The sequence below is a fragment of the Danio aesculapii genome, chromosome 24 (assembly GCF_903798145.1).
Source record: "Danio aesculapii chromosome 24, fDanAes4.1, whole genome shotgun sequence".
NCBI lineage: Eukaryota > Metazoa > Chordata > Actinopteri > Cypriniformes > Danionidae > Danio > Danio aesculapii.
Window position 1 is genome coordinate 17,898,853 of NC_079458.1, and position 18,625 is coordinate 17,917,477.

At 36.9% G+C, this 18,625-nt stretch overlaps 1 protein-coding gene across 1 annotated transcript in view; it reads right to left on the reverse strand.

The window, feature by feature from the left end:
• Positions 1–18,625, reverse strand: part of pola1 (polymerase (DNA directed), alpha 1) — a 90,112-nt gene that overhangs the window by 19,953 nt on the left and 51,534 nt on the right. Inside the window, exons 33-34 of the mRNA XM_056450642.1 lie at positions 16,312–16,493; positions 12,524–12,655 (exon numbers count right to left, since the gene is read on the reverse strand). Coding sequence (XP_056306617.1) covers positions 12,524–12,655; positions 16,312–16,493 — 314 coding nt within the window. The remainder of the gene's footprint in view (positions 1–12,523; positions 12,656–16,311; positions 16,494–18,625) is intronic.

Below are 18,625 nucleotides of genomic sequence, written 5' to 3' on the forward strand. Positions count from 1 at the left end.
AATGATATGGAGCAGAGTTGGGTGCAACACATTTCATAGTAACGCATAACTGTATTGTAATACCGTTTTTGAGAAACGCAGTAATATAACGAATTACAATGATAATTTGGTAATTTGATTACAGTTACAGTTTGATTAAGTCAATTTAATTGCATTACTAGAGTTACAAATATAGTTTTTGGAAGAAAATCACGTTGCACTTTTAAATTGCTGGAGAACTTGTTTACCAGCACTCATCAACAAAAAGATGGCGACCCAACTCAGCCTAAACAGGTTAAATAGATTTTTTTGTGCAGGATCGGAAGTGAAGAGAAGCATAGCTGCTTATGGAGCAGTTCACATAACGCATCTTTTTTGCGCAAAAATTTTTCCAGGTGAGCCCATTTGAAAACCGCGAATCACAGGACAAGAACTAACGGATCAGCTTTATACTTTGGAATATACACATTTTGGTAGACTAATTACCTCAGACAAACACTAAACACCCAAACACTGCACACGTATACTTTGAATACCAGTGGTTATAGGAATCCAGTTTTCTTCAATTCTTCTTTTGTGTAAAAAAGAAACAGGTTAGGAACAAGTGAGAGAGAATATTAAGTTTTGGGAAAACTGTTATCAACCCACTGTAATGTTTTTCGGTGAATATTAAATTACAGAAAGAGCTGCAGTTTATTATGTATTTTTATAGGTATACTTTAAAAGTAACTTCAAAGTAATTAGTAATCCGATTACTTTTTACATGGAGTAATTAGTAATGTAATCAGATTACAGTTTTCCAGTAGAAATCAGTAATTTGTAATCTATTACTTTTAAAAGTAATTTATCCAACACTGATATGGAGTAATGTCAAACAACTGTCTGACTGTTCCTGATATTAAAGGCCTACTTTTGATGTCCAGTAGAATCCTGATGTATAAAAATCATCTTCTGTCCAGTTTTAAAAAAACCAAAGCGAGTTTGAAAATTCAGTTTCAATTTGACTTTTTTCTTTACAGCTTTTTTTTTTGCAAATACAAAAAAAACAATGAAAGTGAACAAGAAAATTGTTCCTTGCATCTCACTACATGACACCAAAACCAGTCACAAAAGGTTCATTTTGCTTCAATTCCTTAACATCCATCATATAATTCCTGTTAAATCTATAGATGATCATCCCACCTGTGCTGTCAAACATGCGGCCTACCTGGGTCATTGTTCAGACCCCACCGTACTATCGGAATCAGCGGCTTGTTTTAATTTCTCAATTAATCTCATCTGAGTGGCATTTTGTGCGGATGTTATTTGGGTAATTAGCAGTAAGCCCCGGGGCTGAGGGGAATCCAGAGTGTGTAATTGAATCTGAACATATGCGAGCTGTTTGGCTTTCATTTTGAAGGGAGCTCCGGTGTTATCACCCCTCTGTTTGCCTTAACAGATCTTTTGTGCTCCTGGAGGCCCAAGACTAAACCAACAGTTCAGTTCCCATGGGCTTAGCAAAAGACTGCTTCTACAGGAACACACACAGGCCAACTGAAAAACACTCAAGTATGCTATTGTTTTCAAACACAAAATTCAGTAGGGACAACCAGTAGGGATTGTCTGCACTGTAGAGTGATCTGCTTTGATAGATATATAGGATGGAGACTTCTTGCCATTTCACCTGTTTGCTAACCCACATTGCATCATTCAAAATCTGAGACTCTCAGATCAATCTGTGGTGTTATTAGGCTGGCATATACGAAGATTTCAGAAAGTGTGTAATCACTGTAAGTGAAAATTACATGAATAAAGTCAGAAATATCCTTTATTTAGACATGTTATTAGGGGTGAAATCATGCACGCCTTATAAATAAATAAATACAAAAATAAAACAACATAAATGGTACATTGGCAGTACCATGGTAAACCCTTATTTCAACTTTTCTAGTGCAATATTTAAAAATGTAATTTATTATTGTGGTGACACTACTGAAATTTGTTATAATCATATATAATATAACATTTTAATTATTATATCTACAATATCCTTCATAAATCATTCCAATTTGCTGCGGTAGCGAACATATATTATCAGTAGTTATATTCCAGTCCATATTTTTATTAAAGTTGTGTTGTGGAAAAATCCAAATGTGCATAAACTGTAAAACAATGTAATAACTTTGTGGTCAAGAGTAAAATTATGATGGAAACATGTACAAAGTAAACTTCCTTTCAAAATGTCACATGACTTCAACAGATCTTGTGACAGGATAACTGATTTAACCAGTACACAAATCATAAAACAGAGCATCTTAAATGCTATTTTCAATAATTTGAAAGGCAATCCATCCGTCATCAAAATTATTTGCTATAAATCACCCACTATAACTATCTCAAAGCACTGTTGTTAAACATCTTGTACTATTTTCAACATTGTATCTGAATACAAGATAACATGACAGCATTTGTCAAAAGCTTTGTAGGAAGTGATGATTTGATTTTCTTGAACACCAGGGATGAAACGCACAAGATGCTTTTATTGACAAATGTTATCCATCTATCCATCATCTATTCATCCCTATATCCATCCCTAGATTTACAGACAGATAGATAAAGTGGGCATGACTTACTGTGGCGTGTGCCTGAGCAATACACATGAGAATGTGAAAAGCTCTAACTAGAGTGCTCATAGTAAGATCAGATCAGCAATGCGAGGTGAACTTTTATCCGCGATTTTATCTGTGATTTATAAACTGTTTTGGATTTTCAAATTAAAACTGAATGAGAACGCAAAGATCTGTGTACAATATCCCTCAGTTAATTAAACAGTCACTTTTGTATAGTGCTACAGCTTCTGCTGACTAACATGCTTCCCCAGATCTTGAACATGTTTGATTCACTTGAGTGTGCTGTAAACCTTGGATTAAGAAAAAAATGTTAAATGTGAATTTAAAATACATAAATAACATAACAACATTCTCAAATCACATAATAGAATTGGACATTTAATAAGAGCAGTGATGGAGACCGTTTAGGTAAGTTAGCTCAAAGACACAAAGTGACACAGAGTGATCGGGGGAGAAGGGCCTTAGTCAGGGAGGTGATCAATAACCCGATAGTCACTCTGTCTGAGCTCCAGCGTTCTTCTGTGGAGAGAGGAGAACCTTACAGAAGGACAACCATCTGTGCAGCAATCCAGCAATCAGGCCTGTATGGCAGAGTGGCCAAACAGAACCCACTCTCCACGTGGAATTTGCCAAAAGGCATCTGAAGGACTCTCAGACCATAAGAAACTAAATTCTCTGGTCTGATGAGACTAAAATTGAACTCTTTGGAGTAAATGCCAGACGTTACATTTGGAGAAAACCAGGCACCGCTCATCACCAGGCTAATACCATCCCTACAGTGAAGCATAGTGGTGGCAGCCTCGTGCTCTGGGGATGTTTTTCAGCAGCAGGAACTGGAAGACTAGTCAGGATAGAGGGAAAGATGAATGCAGCAATGTACAGAGACATCCTGAATGAAAACCTGCTTCAGAGTGCTCTTGACCTCAGACTGGTAAGTTGGTTCATCTTCCAGCTGGACAATGACCCAAAGCACACCGCCAAAATATCAATGGAGTGGCTTTACAACAACTGGGTGAATGTAGTTGAGTAGCCTAGCCAGAGTCCAGACTTAATCCTATTGAACATCTCTGGAGAGAACTGATAATGGCTCTACACTGTTGCTTCCCATCCAACCTGATAGAACCTAAGAGGTCTGCATAGAGGAACGGGCAAAAATCCCCAAAGACAGGTGTGCCAAGCTTGTGGCATCATATTCAAAAAGACTTGAGGCTGTAATTGCTGCCAAAGGTGCATCAACAAAGTATTGAGCAAAGGCTGTGAATACTTATGTACATGTGATTTTTCAGGTTTTTTATTTGTAATAAATTTGCAACAATTTCAAAAAATCTTTTTTCACATTGTCTTTATGGGCTATTGTGTGTAGAATTTTGAGGAAATAATTGAATTTTATTCATTTTGGAATAAGGCTGTAACAAAAAAAAAAGTGAAGTGCTTTGAATAATTTCCACATGCACTGTATACACATTGTTAGCTAGTAGTTACATTATTCTGATGCATCTGGATATATAAGACTTTTTATTAATATGTTATAATATTTACTGAAGGGAATATTTATACCTACAGTATTTTGTATAGATGATAATACAACATGTTTGTTTTCAACAATATTCAGCAAAATCAATGGAATAAATAAAAGCTGTTGGAGAATCAGTTGTTTGAAAGTATGTTTAAAGTGTCATTTATAAGTTCTGTGTTAAAGCTTATAATAAGGGTAAAAAAACAATTAACTTATTTCAAACAACACAATTATTAATCATAAGGAAAATTCTAAATTAGAAATTTTTAAGTTAGATCCGCTAGTGGACATATGAAAGTACCTTATAAATTTTTTTTTCCCGCCCAATTGGTTTTTTACAGTACGTCAAGTTAAGCCATTCTAGGAAAAGAAAGTTTCATTTTTTTTATAGATCTATCATAATGCTCGCAGTAGAGGGTTAAATATATTAGTCAGAATACCTATAAGGATTCATATGAAGGACACAAAAAAGATCGACTTGTTGACTGTGATGTCAATCATACAGAGTATCAGAATTCAGTATCTGCTCTAATAATTTTTTCTCTTTTTTTTTTTAACAATACTGCTCCAACAGCCTCTGCTGGGTCCTAGTGCCAGCCCCATGAGAGATTTATTCAGGGTCTGCAGTTGGATTTTATTGACCATGTTACATGAATACAATTAAAGACAATAGAAAGTTCTATTAAGAAACAAAGTATCAATTAAGGTCATAATATCACCAGTCTAATTTTAATTTTATGAGAAGCTAACAAATGTGGGAAATACAAATCTCAAACCTGTAAATCAACCTGTGAATTAACACTTCTCAAAAACACAGAGACAAAAGATATGGGCATCAGCTCAGCCTAAAGAACTTAAAACATACTGGTAAAAATCCAATTTTGCACATCGATTTTTTTTTATTTCTGAATTATTTACACTAATTTCTATCTGGAACACCCACGTATTTAAATAAGTAACTCAAATAGTTATTGTGTAATAAAATTATTCATAGCGTTAACAGAATTTTGGTCATATGGTCATCACAAGTACAAGTATACAAGCATATACATCTTAAACAACCGACCTACCATGGACACTCTCCTTTTATGGTCAACCACTATAATATCACTATAATGGTCCAGTACTATAACAGTATCTGGTGAACCAGAGAGAGTATTTTGGCTCAATTCCTACTTATCTGTCTCTGCTCTGTGGATATGCAGAAAATCTCAGATTTGTTTCCTCTCATTTGTGAATATTCAGATTAAATAAACTAGAAACCACACACCCAGACAAAATTCTTTAAATAGGTTCTGTTTGTGTCACCTGGTTTATAGACAGACTTCATTTGCATCTTCATTGTAACCAAGAAATGGAGGATAGGGAGAAAAAAAGAGAAGAAAATCAGGGAGCAAAAGAGAGAAAAAACATCTAATTGAAACACTAAGAGCTCGCTCTGTGAGAGAGAGAGGCAGGATAAAGCTTCATAATTGCATAATTATACCAGTCGATACCTGACACTGCGAATACAGCCACTTCTGCAGCCGTCAAATGAGTTCCACATAATTTAACCAAACACTGGGCAAAGACTGGGGCCCACAGATCAGTGCAAGCTACCGGAAAAACGTTCTCGCTCTCCTCCTCTCTTTCTCCATTTCACAATTTCACTGTCGCATCTATACCTGCGGGTCTTTTTCTACAGCGGTTTCACCCAAGTATTTCGGTTCACCTCTGACTACAATCAGAACTTAGCACTTAAGGTTTCATTTCGGTGTCAGGTTTGTAAGGAGATGTGTGGTTTCTTAACTGCTTTGTATGAGAAATGCAACTCATGCATCTGATGGGGGAAAAGTAAGCTAGATTTGTACGGTTTCATATTATGTGCCATGCCTTGTTGATAGGGTGGTTGCCAGGGTACTGCTGTACAGCTGGAAGGGTGTTCTAATGGCCCGTTTCCACTGAGTGGTACGGTACGGGTCGGTATGCTTTTATGGCCATTTCCACTGTCGAAGGATACCAAAAAGCGAACCGTACCATACCCCTTTTTGGGTACCCATTTGAAAGGGTACCTAGCATGATAAAAGGGTACCAAAATGCGTAGCTAGAGGCGCAGCTGAACACTATTTGTTTACAGAGAAACGTCACCAGCATGTCAACTAGCAGGAGAAAACAAAAAAGCTGCATTTTTATAAAAACAAAGCCGAGACATTACATCGTAATAATATACACATATAACAACAACAAGCTATGGTCGACCCAAGCTCAAACAAACCTTGTCGTCGTCTTGATAAACAGACACAAAGTCAAGAAGAGGAGCGGAATCTACCATGCACTGTAGTTGTTTACAAGGCGTCCTAAAGCGCAAGTGGTTTCGCTTTTTCGCGTGCCCTCGCCGTGCGTCTATATTTGAAATAAACAAACTTCTTCAGCTGATGATAATAACATGCACGTGATTATGGAAGTACTTCTGACATCCAATCCTTTCAGAAACGCACAAATGCAAGAGTGAAGCGTGAAAATACAAAGGAGAAGCTGGAAAAATCAAAGGAGCAAATGATTCTTTCAGCAACCTAGAAGATGAACAAACTGCCATGTTTAACTATTATCATCGCCTTTTGGATATTATGAACTCAGAATATCCGAAATACTATCTAACAGAGGTTACATGTGCTGGAGAAGATTAAAGATACAGATGAGAGGTTAGCGGAAAAGGGCCATTAATGGTTGTCGTGATTGCTGTGGTATTGTGAGTAAATGCTGTGTCGCTGTTGTAGTTGCCCAGATATTTGTATGCATTTATGATATTCGGGTTTCACAGTTATACGCAGTTACTCAAAATAAAACCAAAATCACAATATGACTTCATATATGCTGGACATTTCAGAGTAAAGCACAGCAAATTCTTTAAAACTGAGCTGCTCATGATAACAGTGTTTTCAGTATGTCTAAGAGGCTTGCAGAAAACTGCTACAGCTCATGCCAAGAGCAGCAAATCTAGGTTGCTTATAATTTTGCAGTTTTACGTTTAATAAAGTGACAAGCCAACGACCTTCTTATTAGGATAGTTGACCAAAAAACTGAAAATTCTGTCATTTACGTAGCCTTTACTTGTTTCAAGTGTTTATGGATTTCTTTCCTCTGTTGAACAAATAAGAAGATATTTTGAAGGAAGCTGGAGACCTGTAACCATCGACTTTCATAGTATTTGTTTTTCCAACTCGAAGTCAATGGTTACAGGTTGTCAGCTTTCTTCAAATATCCTCTTTAGTGTTAAACAAGAAGAAAGAAACTCATAAATGTTTAAAACCACTTCAGGGTGAGTAAATAGTCAGTAAAATTTCTTTTTTGGACAAACTTTTGCTTTAACAAGAACCACTTGAAACCTGTTAAATAAAAATAATAATTTAATATTACCTACAGATTTACACCTAAAATAACAGCTTAATGGTTTAAAACCTGGGGAAAAAATAGGTGCATCTGTATTTTATAACTTTTCATATGTTTACAATATTTATGCTTAATGGTTTAAAAATATTTTATCCAATAATATATTAGTTCTCCAAAAAAACTAAGCGGTTTAAAAATATCGACGAAATTTTGGTATCACTTTATTTTGGTCTCTTTAACGCATTTGCATCGCATCTACATGCCAACTTGTTATCATTAGATATAAGTAAACTGTTAGGTTGGGGTTAGTATAAGTTGACAAGTACTTGCAAAGTTCCTTATAGTCAATTAAGCGTCTGTTGAAAGAGCAGTATCAATGGATATAAAGCAAGTCTACTAATACTCAAATGAGAAGTAACTGGCATGTAGTTGCAATTAGGGATGTCTAGATCCGATATTTATTTATTTATTCTCATTTTTTAACACATCTACAGTTATGCTGTTGCACAAAGTTAGACCTCTTTCTTGACTTCACACACAAACAGCAACACGTGGGGCATGACATCACTTTGTTGTAGAGACGCTATTGGTTATTGCCTGCAAAGTAGAACATGGAAGCAGTTTGAAGCGGAAAACACGAGTATGTCTGCGGTCTGAAGGTATTATAAAGTTGATGATGACAACATTGCCATAGCAAACTGTGAGATATGTAAACTCGGGATTGCAAGAGGCTACATTTAACACAAACAAGCAGTTGTTGAATTTTCAAAGAAGGTGAATTAAATAAAAAAATAAAAAAACATCCTGGATCTGTTTCTTCGCTCTTCTTTATTCTTTTTTTAATGTATTATAGCAGTATCGGATCGGGTTTCGATATCAGTAGATACTCAAAATCAAATGACTCGTACTCTGACTCGAGGGTGAAAAAACCTGATCGGGACATCCCTACTTGCAATGCAATATTTAGTCAACAAAATGTGCAATAAAGAACAACAAAATAAAGTCTTACCATCATTTCTAGATTTGGCAAATGCAAGATTCAGGTTTTTATTTAAATAAATTAAGTAAAAAAAAAACAGAAAAGTTATTGACATTAGATACTTGCATGCCTGGTGGATCAACAGTTTAATTAAAAACTTCAGCAAGAGTGATGCATATTTTAGCAAGCAAAACTAAATGATGGAATTTCGCCATCCAAGCAGCAGCTCCACTAAACACGCACACAACTCCTCTCTCTGATGCCCTTAATCCAGATCTGCCCCTTTTAGCCCAGAAAAAAAGCTGCGATTACAAGCGGCTTGGTTCAAAAAAAAGCCTCCAAGACAACAGCCTCTCACAGGCTTTGTGCCCTGGTAATCAACAGCTGTACATTCACACAGTGGCTGCGGAGCCCGAGAGAGGCTGAATGGACGCAAATGCGTCCACTTTGTACATCTCTGCTTTAATCAAGCCTTTTCTATTCAGCAATCTGACCTTTTGTTCAAAACAGGATTATCACCTTTTTTATTTATTTATTACGGTCAACCCCCCCCCCAACCACCATCACATCCCCAAGCCAGTTACCAAGGGCGAAGCACATGACGAAGATAATTGCAATAATTTGTTAAACGCCATGGCAACCCACATTAGAATGGGGTAAATACGGGGGGTGCCACTTGGTGCCACGCTCTCATTTTGCAGAAGACGCCAGGAGTCAGAACGGATGACAAGGAAGGAAAGAAGTGAAAAGGGGGAAGGGAGGGGAGACGAGAGCAAAGCATATTTGCTTTGTCTCTAAAGGGTGGTTTTATTGGTAATGGTGGTGGGCTGAAGGTGGAGGTGGCAGTGATTTCTTTCATGATTAATGCCTCGCCGGTGTTCAGTAGAAAACTCAACAAACACTGCTGACTTCCAATCTGTAACCATGTGCGCGTCGAGTCCTCCCTCACGCAGGCAGGCTTTCTCCCTCTATCTCTGCGAACAAACAACTCTATTTGAGCTCTCCCCTCAGCTGAAAGGAATCCTTAATTACACAATATCAGCCTCTTCATTGCTCCTAGTGTGGGAGGGGACGGCTGAGCTGTGTCCACTGAAGCCGGGCCTGGGCGAGGAGGGGGGCCGCATTCACTACCAGCAGCTGTTTCACACATACTGACAAAAGAGCCGACAGGCACTGTCCCAGCGAGGGAGGTGGCTACATTCAGGCCGCTAATTGATTTTTCTGCACGGCACTGTGGGGAGAGCATACCCCCGCAAACTTTCAAGTCAGATCCGCAAGTTTCCGGCATTCCAGAACTTCCCAAAACCTGGCTCGCTCATCCCGATTGGACACAGCGTGCAGTGATTACGGCTGTCCATCACAACCCTCAGCTGGGAAATTAGATACACAGACTTTATGTGCGCCCTTAACGTAGGCCCAATATCTGCATGCTTGTCACATTGCCAGGGCCTGCACTTCTGAAGACACTGAGCGTGCACAAAATTAATTCTATTTGTGACGCAGCGGGAGGTGGAGCTGGCTGTTAGGAGCAACATTCAGGGGCAAATGGATGCTTCTGAAATTCAATAAAGAGAGGAAATAATCAAACAGCATGAGGAAGGTGAGCTCAAATTAACCCGTGTCATGTGCGGAGCGGACAGGTGGTCATAAGTGAATGTGGGAGAGATTATGGTTATCAGAAAATGTACGATCAACTCAAATAAAAACTTTCAGGGTACAAAATGAAGCCTCTTGGACAAGAAATCTATAATCACCCTGACAGGAGACATCATAGACATGTTAGCAAACTTTTCTTTTGCAGATTGTACAAGTTTGAAGCCCAGTCGTTGAACTAGGTATTGCATTTCTGGATCAAAACAAATGCAAGCGCAGGTTGCCAGATTGACAACAGACAGCGTGTCTGACAATCAAACCTAAAGGCTGATTTAAACAGTGTTGTAAACAATAAGCATCCGAACATTAGCACCCGATAGAAGGAATATTTTCCATATTAAAAGAAGTTATTATTCTACACAACACCTTGAATTTATGTATCAGAAACGGTTTCTATTTCTTGCAGCTAAACAACAGAAAACTGACAATGATCACCTCAGGTACACCTCATGTGCTTTATTTAGTGTTGAATGGCAATAATGTGAGTTTGAATGCCATTTTACATGACATTTATTGCCATACTACTGAAAGCAGCAGCAGCAAGTTCACCTCAGATCTTGAAAACAAAATAAACCATTTGAAGCTTAAGAACTATGACTTAATGCAAACCAATACATATTAGTGATTCAGCATCTACATTTATTAATGTTAAAGAGGTTTAATATGTATTAAATAGATTATAAACCTTACAATTTTGTTGGAGTGCAGCAAGTGCAATATTCTGTGCTTCTAAATGGGTGTATTTTAAATTTCTACAGTGTTTCGTCTGGTGCTTATCACTGCAAATCTTGTCACAACATGTTGTTAGGACACGGGGTTACAATGTAACCTGCTCACCTCATGTTTATGCTCGTAAAATTTTAAATAAAAGTCATTAGATTAAAGATTATGTCTTATGATTATGACTTATTTCCTCCGTCGCACTAGCGGTTCATGTGCGCGTGCTGCGTGATGAAAGAAAATGACAATGACCCTCAAGGCTCATATGTTAACTTTTTGTATAACGATTTTGTTGTTTATATATATGATATTGCATTATTTGCATACATGTTTTATAAGCTGTAAAATAAAAGCCTCAGTTTGGTGCAGAGTTTTTATTATAAATAATTTTTTTTTCAAGAAAATATTTGGATTTGTTTGATTTGTAGATTATGTAGGCTTTTTCAAAACCTGATATTATATAAGAACTATTAATAACTGTATAATTCCATTACCCAAATGGAAAAAAGGTTGGTTTGTTGGTTGTACACTAAATCATCAATAATCTATTTATTGATTTTATGACGTGGCTCCGGCAGCACAGAGGCGATCAGCATTAGCGCTGGTTTGTGTCAACTCATCTGTGTCAAACTGTGACCAGAATTATAGAATGTTATAATTGTAATTTTGAAATTGTTAAAATTGATTAAAATTGAAATTGTTAAGCTCTGGATAAGTTGAAACAGCGACCACAAGTCTCTCCTCCATCATTAAAAGTGCGCCAAAGTCGCCTTGACAACACAAACCCTGCTGTCACCTCACCGAAACCATGCAGTGCTTTCAACGGCAAAATGTGAGGCGCCCAGGGCGCATAAGCAAGCAGCATATAAAACACTCGCGGCCGTTAGTAAACTATTCACAAATGCCCCTCTCAATGCAAAAAACGCATTCGCTGTGATCAGTCCCTTATGCAGCCAAATTTTAAAAATATAAAAAATTATATTTTTTAATTGTTTAACTGATACCATTAATCGATTACAAACACACTCTTAATGGTTAATCAGTTAATTTGAACATCACTAATTTAACTGCATGCACAGGCTCTAAAATCTTATTTTTTCCCCTCACGGCACGCCAGAGATCCGGCATGGTGCCGGAATACTTTAATCCCTTTTAATATTATTTGCTAATTTATAACCTCATGTTTAAGTCAGTATCAGACTCTGAAATGAGACGCAGATTCAGTCACGGAGGTCGCATTTCAGTCCCGGACCCATGCTTTGAGAGCCTTCCTGACTGAATTAATGAAATATGTAGTTTTCCCAACAAGGCAACCCAGGTGTGCTGAATTATACTTGGGTAAACTGGCATAGGGCAGGTTAAAAGAACCAAAACAAAGACAGCGTTCTGGCACGTAGCCCACATTTTCAAAGCAAAATATCTGACTTGTATTTCAGATAAATCAAGAATGTTCACTTGCCATATTTCTTAAATATCTGCAAACACATTATAGTATTTTTATGCTTAAGAAGAGTCAAAAATTTACAGCAATTTTAAGTAAATAACAAACACAAAGTACGTAAGATGTATATATAATTTGCAACAATGCTGGCGCAAACAGTCTTTACATCTACACCACTCACCATATTCACTACACAGGTAGTGGTCAATCTAGAACAGATGGGTGGTGCATTACGAGAAGCATTTATTAATACTCACACTGTAGTATCTCCTGATGTGGCGGCGAATGTCCAACTGCAGTTTATTGCCAATTTGTACTTGATGGTCCATCGGACTGCCCCCGCAGGGAGCGTGGCAGCAACTCTTCAGGCTGAGCTGCAAGGTGCTCCCCTGGAAGCAAACAAATCCACTTTTACCACTGCATTTGATTACGACAGAAGCTCACACACATATACACACACAAAAAAAACACAACATAATCAGGGCATTTATCTTGTTGACTGGCATTGCCCAAAGAAGCTTTTAAAGGCTATTAGACCTGACCTATTAGACATTCAAACATACTAAAAATATAATGTCATGGCCCCAGACCAAGGCTCTAGGGTATCCAGGTAGGAAAAGCAACACAAGAGCAAAAAAAGGCACTGCATTAAGCTTTCAGCTGTGTATCGGGGTGACAGCGAGAAACAAATGCCATACTGCGCAGATGATTTGCAAGCTTTGCCGGCTTTTCTGCATCTAAAAGGCCTAAGACCTCCCATTGAGAAACAGCAGCAACGATTGTAGTTAAACACTGGATAAAAACTACGGTAGCCTGATATCCCTTCAATCTAACCTCACATGGGCACAAGCAGAGCTGTTTATGGTGCTCATTATGCCTCAAATAAGCTGAAGAACCGAGTTTGTGTGTGTGTGTGTGTGTGTGTGTCTAATGCGTCAGCACACTTGCTGGAGCTCACCGTATCACACAAACACATTACTCTCACTTTTATGGCACGGCAGTGGTGAAGCACCATTCAATTCATCCTCCGGTAGTCGCTGCGAGCCATTAGCGCTTTTATGATCTTTACATCTCTCACGGAGCGCCACTTTAAGGGGAATTGCGTCTATGCTAATAGTGTCTGTAGTATGGTCTGTTTGCATTCCTGTTGTCCTCCTCTCTCGGTCCGCTGCAGCTCTGATAAGAGAAAGATCTGCAGTGTCTGTGAGTCAAGGCTGTTCGGTCAAGCCTTCCTTTCATCAGCCCACTCCCTTTACCCAGAGCTCCGCAATAACCCTGCACTCCTAATTATTAGATAGCTTATCAGGAGTATATGTAACAAGCGTGTTCATTCATCAACAAAGCATCCACATGTTTAACCGTGTACTGTGTGGATATTTGAATAGGGTTCAGTCAAGGTAGATGCCATATTGAATTTGTAAACAATTCTGAAGTGCGGCTGAATCACGGATGAATCCGCAGTGATGGATGTCAAAATATTTGTAAGCAAGCATACGAGCAGTTCATTCATTTGTAAATGAACTTCTTAGTCATTTTTTTAATGAACTGAGAGGAGAATCAAACACAACAATGTGCTGAAGCAGCAAGTAAGGTTTCTGCAGGTTTCATCAAGTCAGGTTTAAGACTTTAAGACCCTTTTACACTCACACTTTGCTATCCGAATGGTGCCCAGCCACGTTTCCTGGTTTGTTTGAGAAGAGCGAGTGCTCCAAATCGGGCTCAGGCGCAGTTCAGTTGGCCGGCCCTGGCCTGGTTGGAAGAGGTGTGCCAGAGCGCGGTTCACTTGGGCTTTGGCGCAGTACACTTGTAATGTAAGTGTGCCTGAGGCCGAAACTGAAGACAAGACATGACTTAAGGAATGGTTTCAAATGGATTTGTTAATCATTTTTACTGTTCAATGAACGCAAACTGTTGTAGTTTATTAAAGACGCAAACCCCTCACTGCAGTGCGGCACGACTTTGATGATTATTTATGAGCGTCAAAAGTGGCTGATCTGTTCGGCGAAATCTCCACTGTGCTGAGTGAGAGCGCTTCTCTTCTGTTAAACTCAAGAACGCATCATCGATGACTTTAGCGTGCTCGGGCTCGGATGCAATGTGAGTGCAGGCTGTCGGAGGAGAGGGAAGGGGAGACAAGCGCGCTTCAGCATGGTTCAAGGCAACTGTACATAGTGTGATTATGCCCTAAGACCATTCTGAATGAGTTTTAAGAGAATTTAGACTCAAACACTAAGGATGTTTTGTAATGGCCTGGTTGGACCAATGGAATTGAAAAAAATCAAATGTAGTTATTTCTTAACCACATATTTTAATGTGACAAAATAAGAAAACTCTAGTTGTAATGACTTCTTTTTTTAATGACATGTTTAACATTGTTAAAAGTATATTTATTATGAAGAAAACTACATGAATAATCAAAAATATGTATTAGTTTGCTTTTGGTCAAAATAAATTGAGTATATTGCCTATTCAAGCTAATGCGTTTCTGTTATATGCAAGTTTTGTGCCTATTTATAAATATTATGTCCACTCACACAGTTTTTGTGTAAACGGAAAATTATGTAAGGTGATATATTGCTGTTATAATTATAAGTAATTGTGTAATTATTTTCAGTTTTTCTTTCCTGATTATTTAATTTAATTGCATTTGCTGTAAAATGTCTATCACTTTGCTATTAAAAACATTTATATATTTAGATAGATTGTTGGTTATTGGATGGGTGTCAGCTTGATTGGGTAACTTTGACAACTTTTAAAATGAAGACCTGTTTAAAATTATTTAAGACCTGCTGCAACATAAGTCATTGTTTTTGAAATTTAAGACATTTTAAGACTTTAGGTCCCCGCAGAGGGCGGCGCAGTGGCACAGTGGGTAGCACTGTCACCTCACAGCAAGAAGGTCGCTGGTCCAAGCCCCAGCTGGATCAGTTGGCATTTCTGTGCGAAGTTCGCATGTTCTCCCTGTGTTCACGTGAGTTTCCTCCAGGTATAATGATGATATTAAAAAACAAAAAACGCAACAAAAAAAAAACAAAACAATCAAAGCATCATTAAAAATAATTACATCAATACAAATTAAAATAAATTTGACAAATTAAAAAAATATATTTTCACAATGAATGACTCATTTATTATTATTTAATATTTATTAATAAAATTAATAATTAATGAAAAATTATTACAAAGTAATAAAATTAATAACACAAAATAGCCGAAATTAATAAAACTAATTACATGAAATACCTGAAATTTAAAACAAAATTAAATTAAAAAAAGATTGTAAATGCAAAAATACACCAATAAAAAATAAACTAAAACTAAATTTGAATTAATATTTAAGTTTAGTTGACTATTCTAGAGGTGCAACCTCCAGCAAAAACACCACATCCAGAGCTGCAGATTTACAATATAAATATTGCATCTACCCTAATTGAACCCCAAAATGGCTTAAAACGCATGACAAAGTAATGATACAAACAAATACCATCAAAAAATTCCAAGCCTTCCCTGGCCCATACAGTGCAAAATCTTCAAACGACTAGGAGGACAGAGCTCAGCTTAGAGGAGAGGGGGGGGGGGGGGGGGTCAATGTCACTTTTTATGAGTCTTGGACAAGAGAAAGCTGTGCATAAGCCTGTGTGTGTGCAGACCCTTAATTAGAGGCAGATTACACACGCTCCTCTGGCCCCGGCTGACCTCGACCCGGAGTATGACGGACATCCTGTGTACTGAAGAGCTCCAGGAATACACCCTGACAAAACCACATGCACCGCCCCACAACCATTGCCCTGCTCTGCCAAGCCTCTATAAATAAAGCATGTGGCTTTGAAATTAATAGGCCGGTAAAAGCACGAAGCAAAGGAAGCAATCACCTGTGCCGCTCAAATTTATTGTTACCTGTCATTACACGGTATTTAACAGGAAGCTGAGGTAGGACGCAACTGAAGAGCGAGAAATGCACAAATCGGGATGGACTGCTTGGCATTTCGCTGACCGATAAGATCAGGCCTGCTAATGGATGTGAATTTGAGTGCTGATAACTCACCGTCCCTTCAAACACGTTGTCGTAGATGTTTTCGGTTCCACAGTCAGGGCAAGTGAAGGTAAACCTCTCGCAATCTCGGTAACGCTCTTCATCTGTGAGCTGTGCTGGAGCACCTAGAAAATTGTCCGCTTCGTCCTCGCGCTGCTGCTGCTGTTGGGCTCGGAAGTGACTTGGGTCGAGTCCTACAAAACAATTAAAGTAATTGAATAAAAATAAGACGAAATTCACAATGTGATTTTTTTCTTAAAGGCAATCACAGCAAAAAGTTCATATTTAGAATCAAAATAGCAAAAGAAATAAAGTAACATGTTCTACAGAATATATTATAAAGGCCTATTTATACTAGTAAGTTACAAGATATTTATACTATTAAGTATTTATCTTAATTTGAAGAGGACGATGCTAAATATTTGCGTTAATTGTGTATTATTATTATTATTATTATTATAGCCTTTATTTTACAATAAAAATTTTACATTGAGATAAAAAAAAAATAAAACATTTTTTTTACAAGAGCATCCTGGCCAAGATTAACAATACATCGCTCATGTGGTTTAACAAATAATTAAATTAATAGTTATAAGTAGGTCTACTTTATTGTATAAATGTGTGTAAACATATTTATTCAGTTCTTAAATTAATTTCAGTAATATGATTGACTAATATGAAAATGCTCATATGATTTGTTCATATGACAATACAGTTTGTAAAGTAATTTTAGTAGATATATTATATGAGACTTGCTTTGTTTACTAAATAAGTGGATCTAATTGGAATTGCATTGTAAACTTGTACAACATTGTAAAATAAAAACATTTTAAATAAAAGATAAGGTATTATTTTAATTCATACATTAAGTTTAGTTATGATACTCCCAAAATCATTTCGCATAATTCCAAAGATTTTGTCACAAAAGTCTCCACATAAATAGCAAAAAAGTAACAGAGAAACAATATTGTAATGATAACAATCAAAATTAAAGTTTAAAATATATAAATAAAACACCATGAAAAGCATGAATTAAACAGTTACACATATACAACTTAAAATAAAATTGACAAAATAGCTAACTTACTACCAAGTACTTTTTTACATTGCAAAATAAATGAAATTAATAAAATTCATTATATAAAACACCTGAAATAAAAAACAAATAAAGTAAAAGTAAGAATTTCACAATGTAAATCACTTTATTTAAAAAGGCAATCTAAGGAAAAAGCTCCTATTTACAGTTAAATGCCTAGGAAATGATGGTACACGTTGTCCAGAATATTTATACTACCACAATACAACATATTTATATAATTAAGAAGCATTTTTCTTAATCTGAATACTGAATCTGAAGTGGACAATGCTAAACGCATTTGCTTTAATGGTATATTATATATAGCGTTTATTTTATCACGAAATTAAAAATCCCTTTCACAAGAGCATCCTGGACAACTTTAACAGTACACCGCTCATGTGGTTTAACAAATAACAGATATCATTCATCATCAGTGCACACATAAAATTACATTTACAACTGGTCAGAACATCTACAGAACTCAATTTAAATTCCAAACCATTTAAATTTTTTAAAGAGAATGTAGTGAAACTTATTGCTTAAGTTTATTAATAGAGGCTTTGATGGATTGGTTTTGAATTATGAAACAACATGAGTTTTGTTTTGTCAGCATTTAAAACTAGTTTTCAAGCATGCAGGTTATGCTGAAGTACATTAAAATCAGGCGCTCTAAAATGCTCTTCCACTTTTGACAACTTCCAGGTTTGGTCAAAAACCTATTTGATCAGATTGCTTTTTGTAGTGTAAACACTCATGTGTTTGGGATGTGTTTGGACAGCCACAAAAATTAATCTACCATCCACCTACTAATATAAGTCACGTTCAAAGAAACCTTCCAAATCAAGGTATTTATACTTAGCTGCGCTGTACCAAAGTGCAAAGATTACGATTCAAATAAAAGTTGCCATCCACATGCAATTCAATAGTTTGTTTTTCTGCCTGCTCACAAGGCAAATCTTTGCTTAGCACTGCCATTTTGATATGAAAAACTAATCATTCAATTTAATGCAGATATTCTCTTTGGTAGGTACTCATGCAAAGTGCTGCAAAACACTGGTGCTGTGATGATTGTGATACTGCAGATGCCACTTTTGTGCCTTTTCTGGATAAAGATATGGAGCAAAGTTTGGAAATTCAATGTACAGTATAAGGAAGATATCACAATATGCAGAATTATTTGTAATTTCCAGAATGCACTTTTAGGTTGTCATACATACTATTAATTTTAATTACTTGGCCAGACTTACT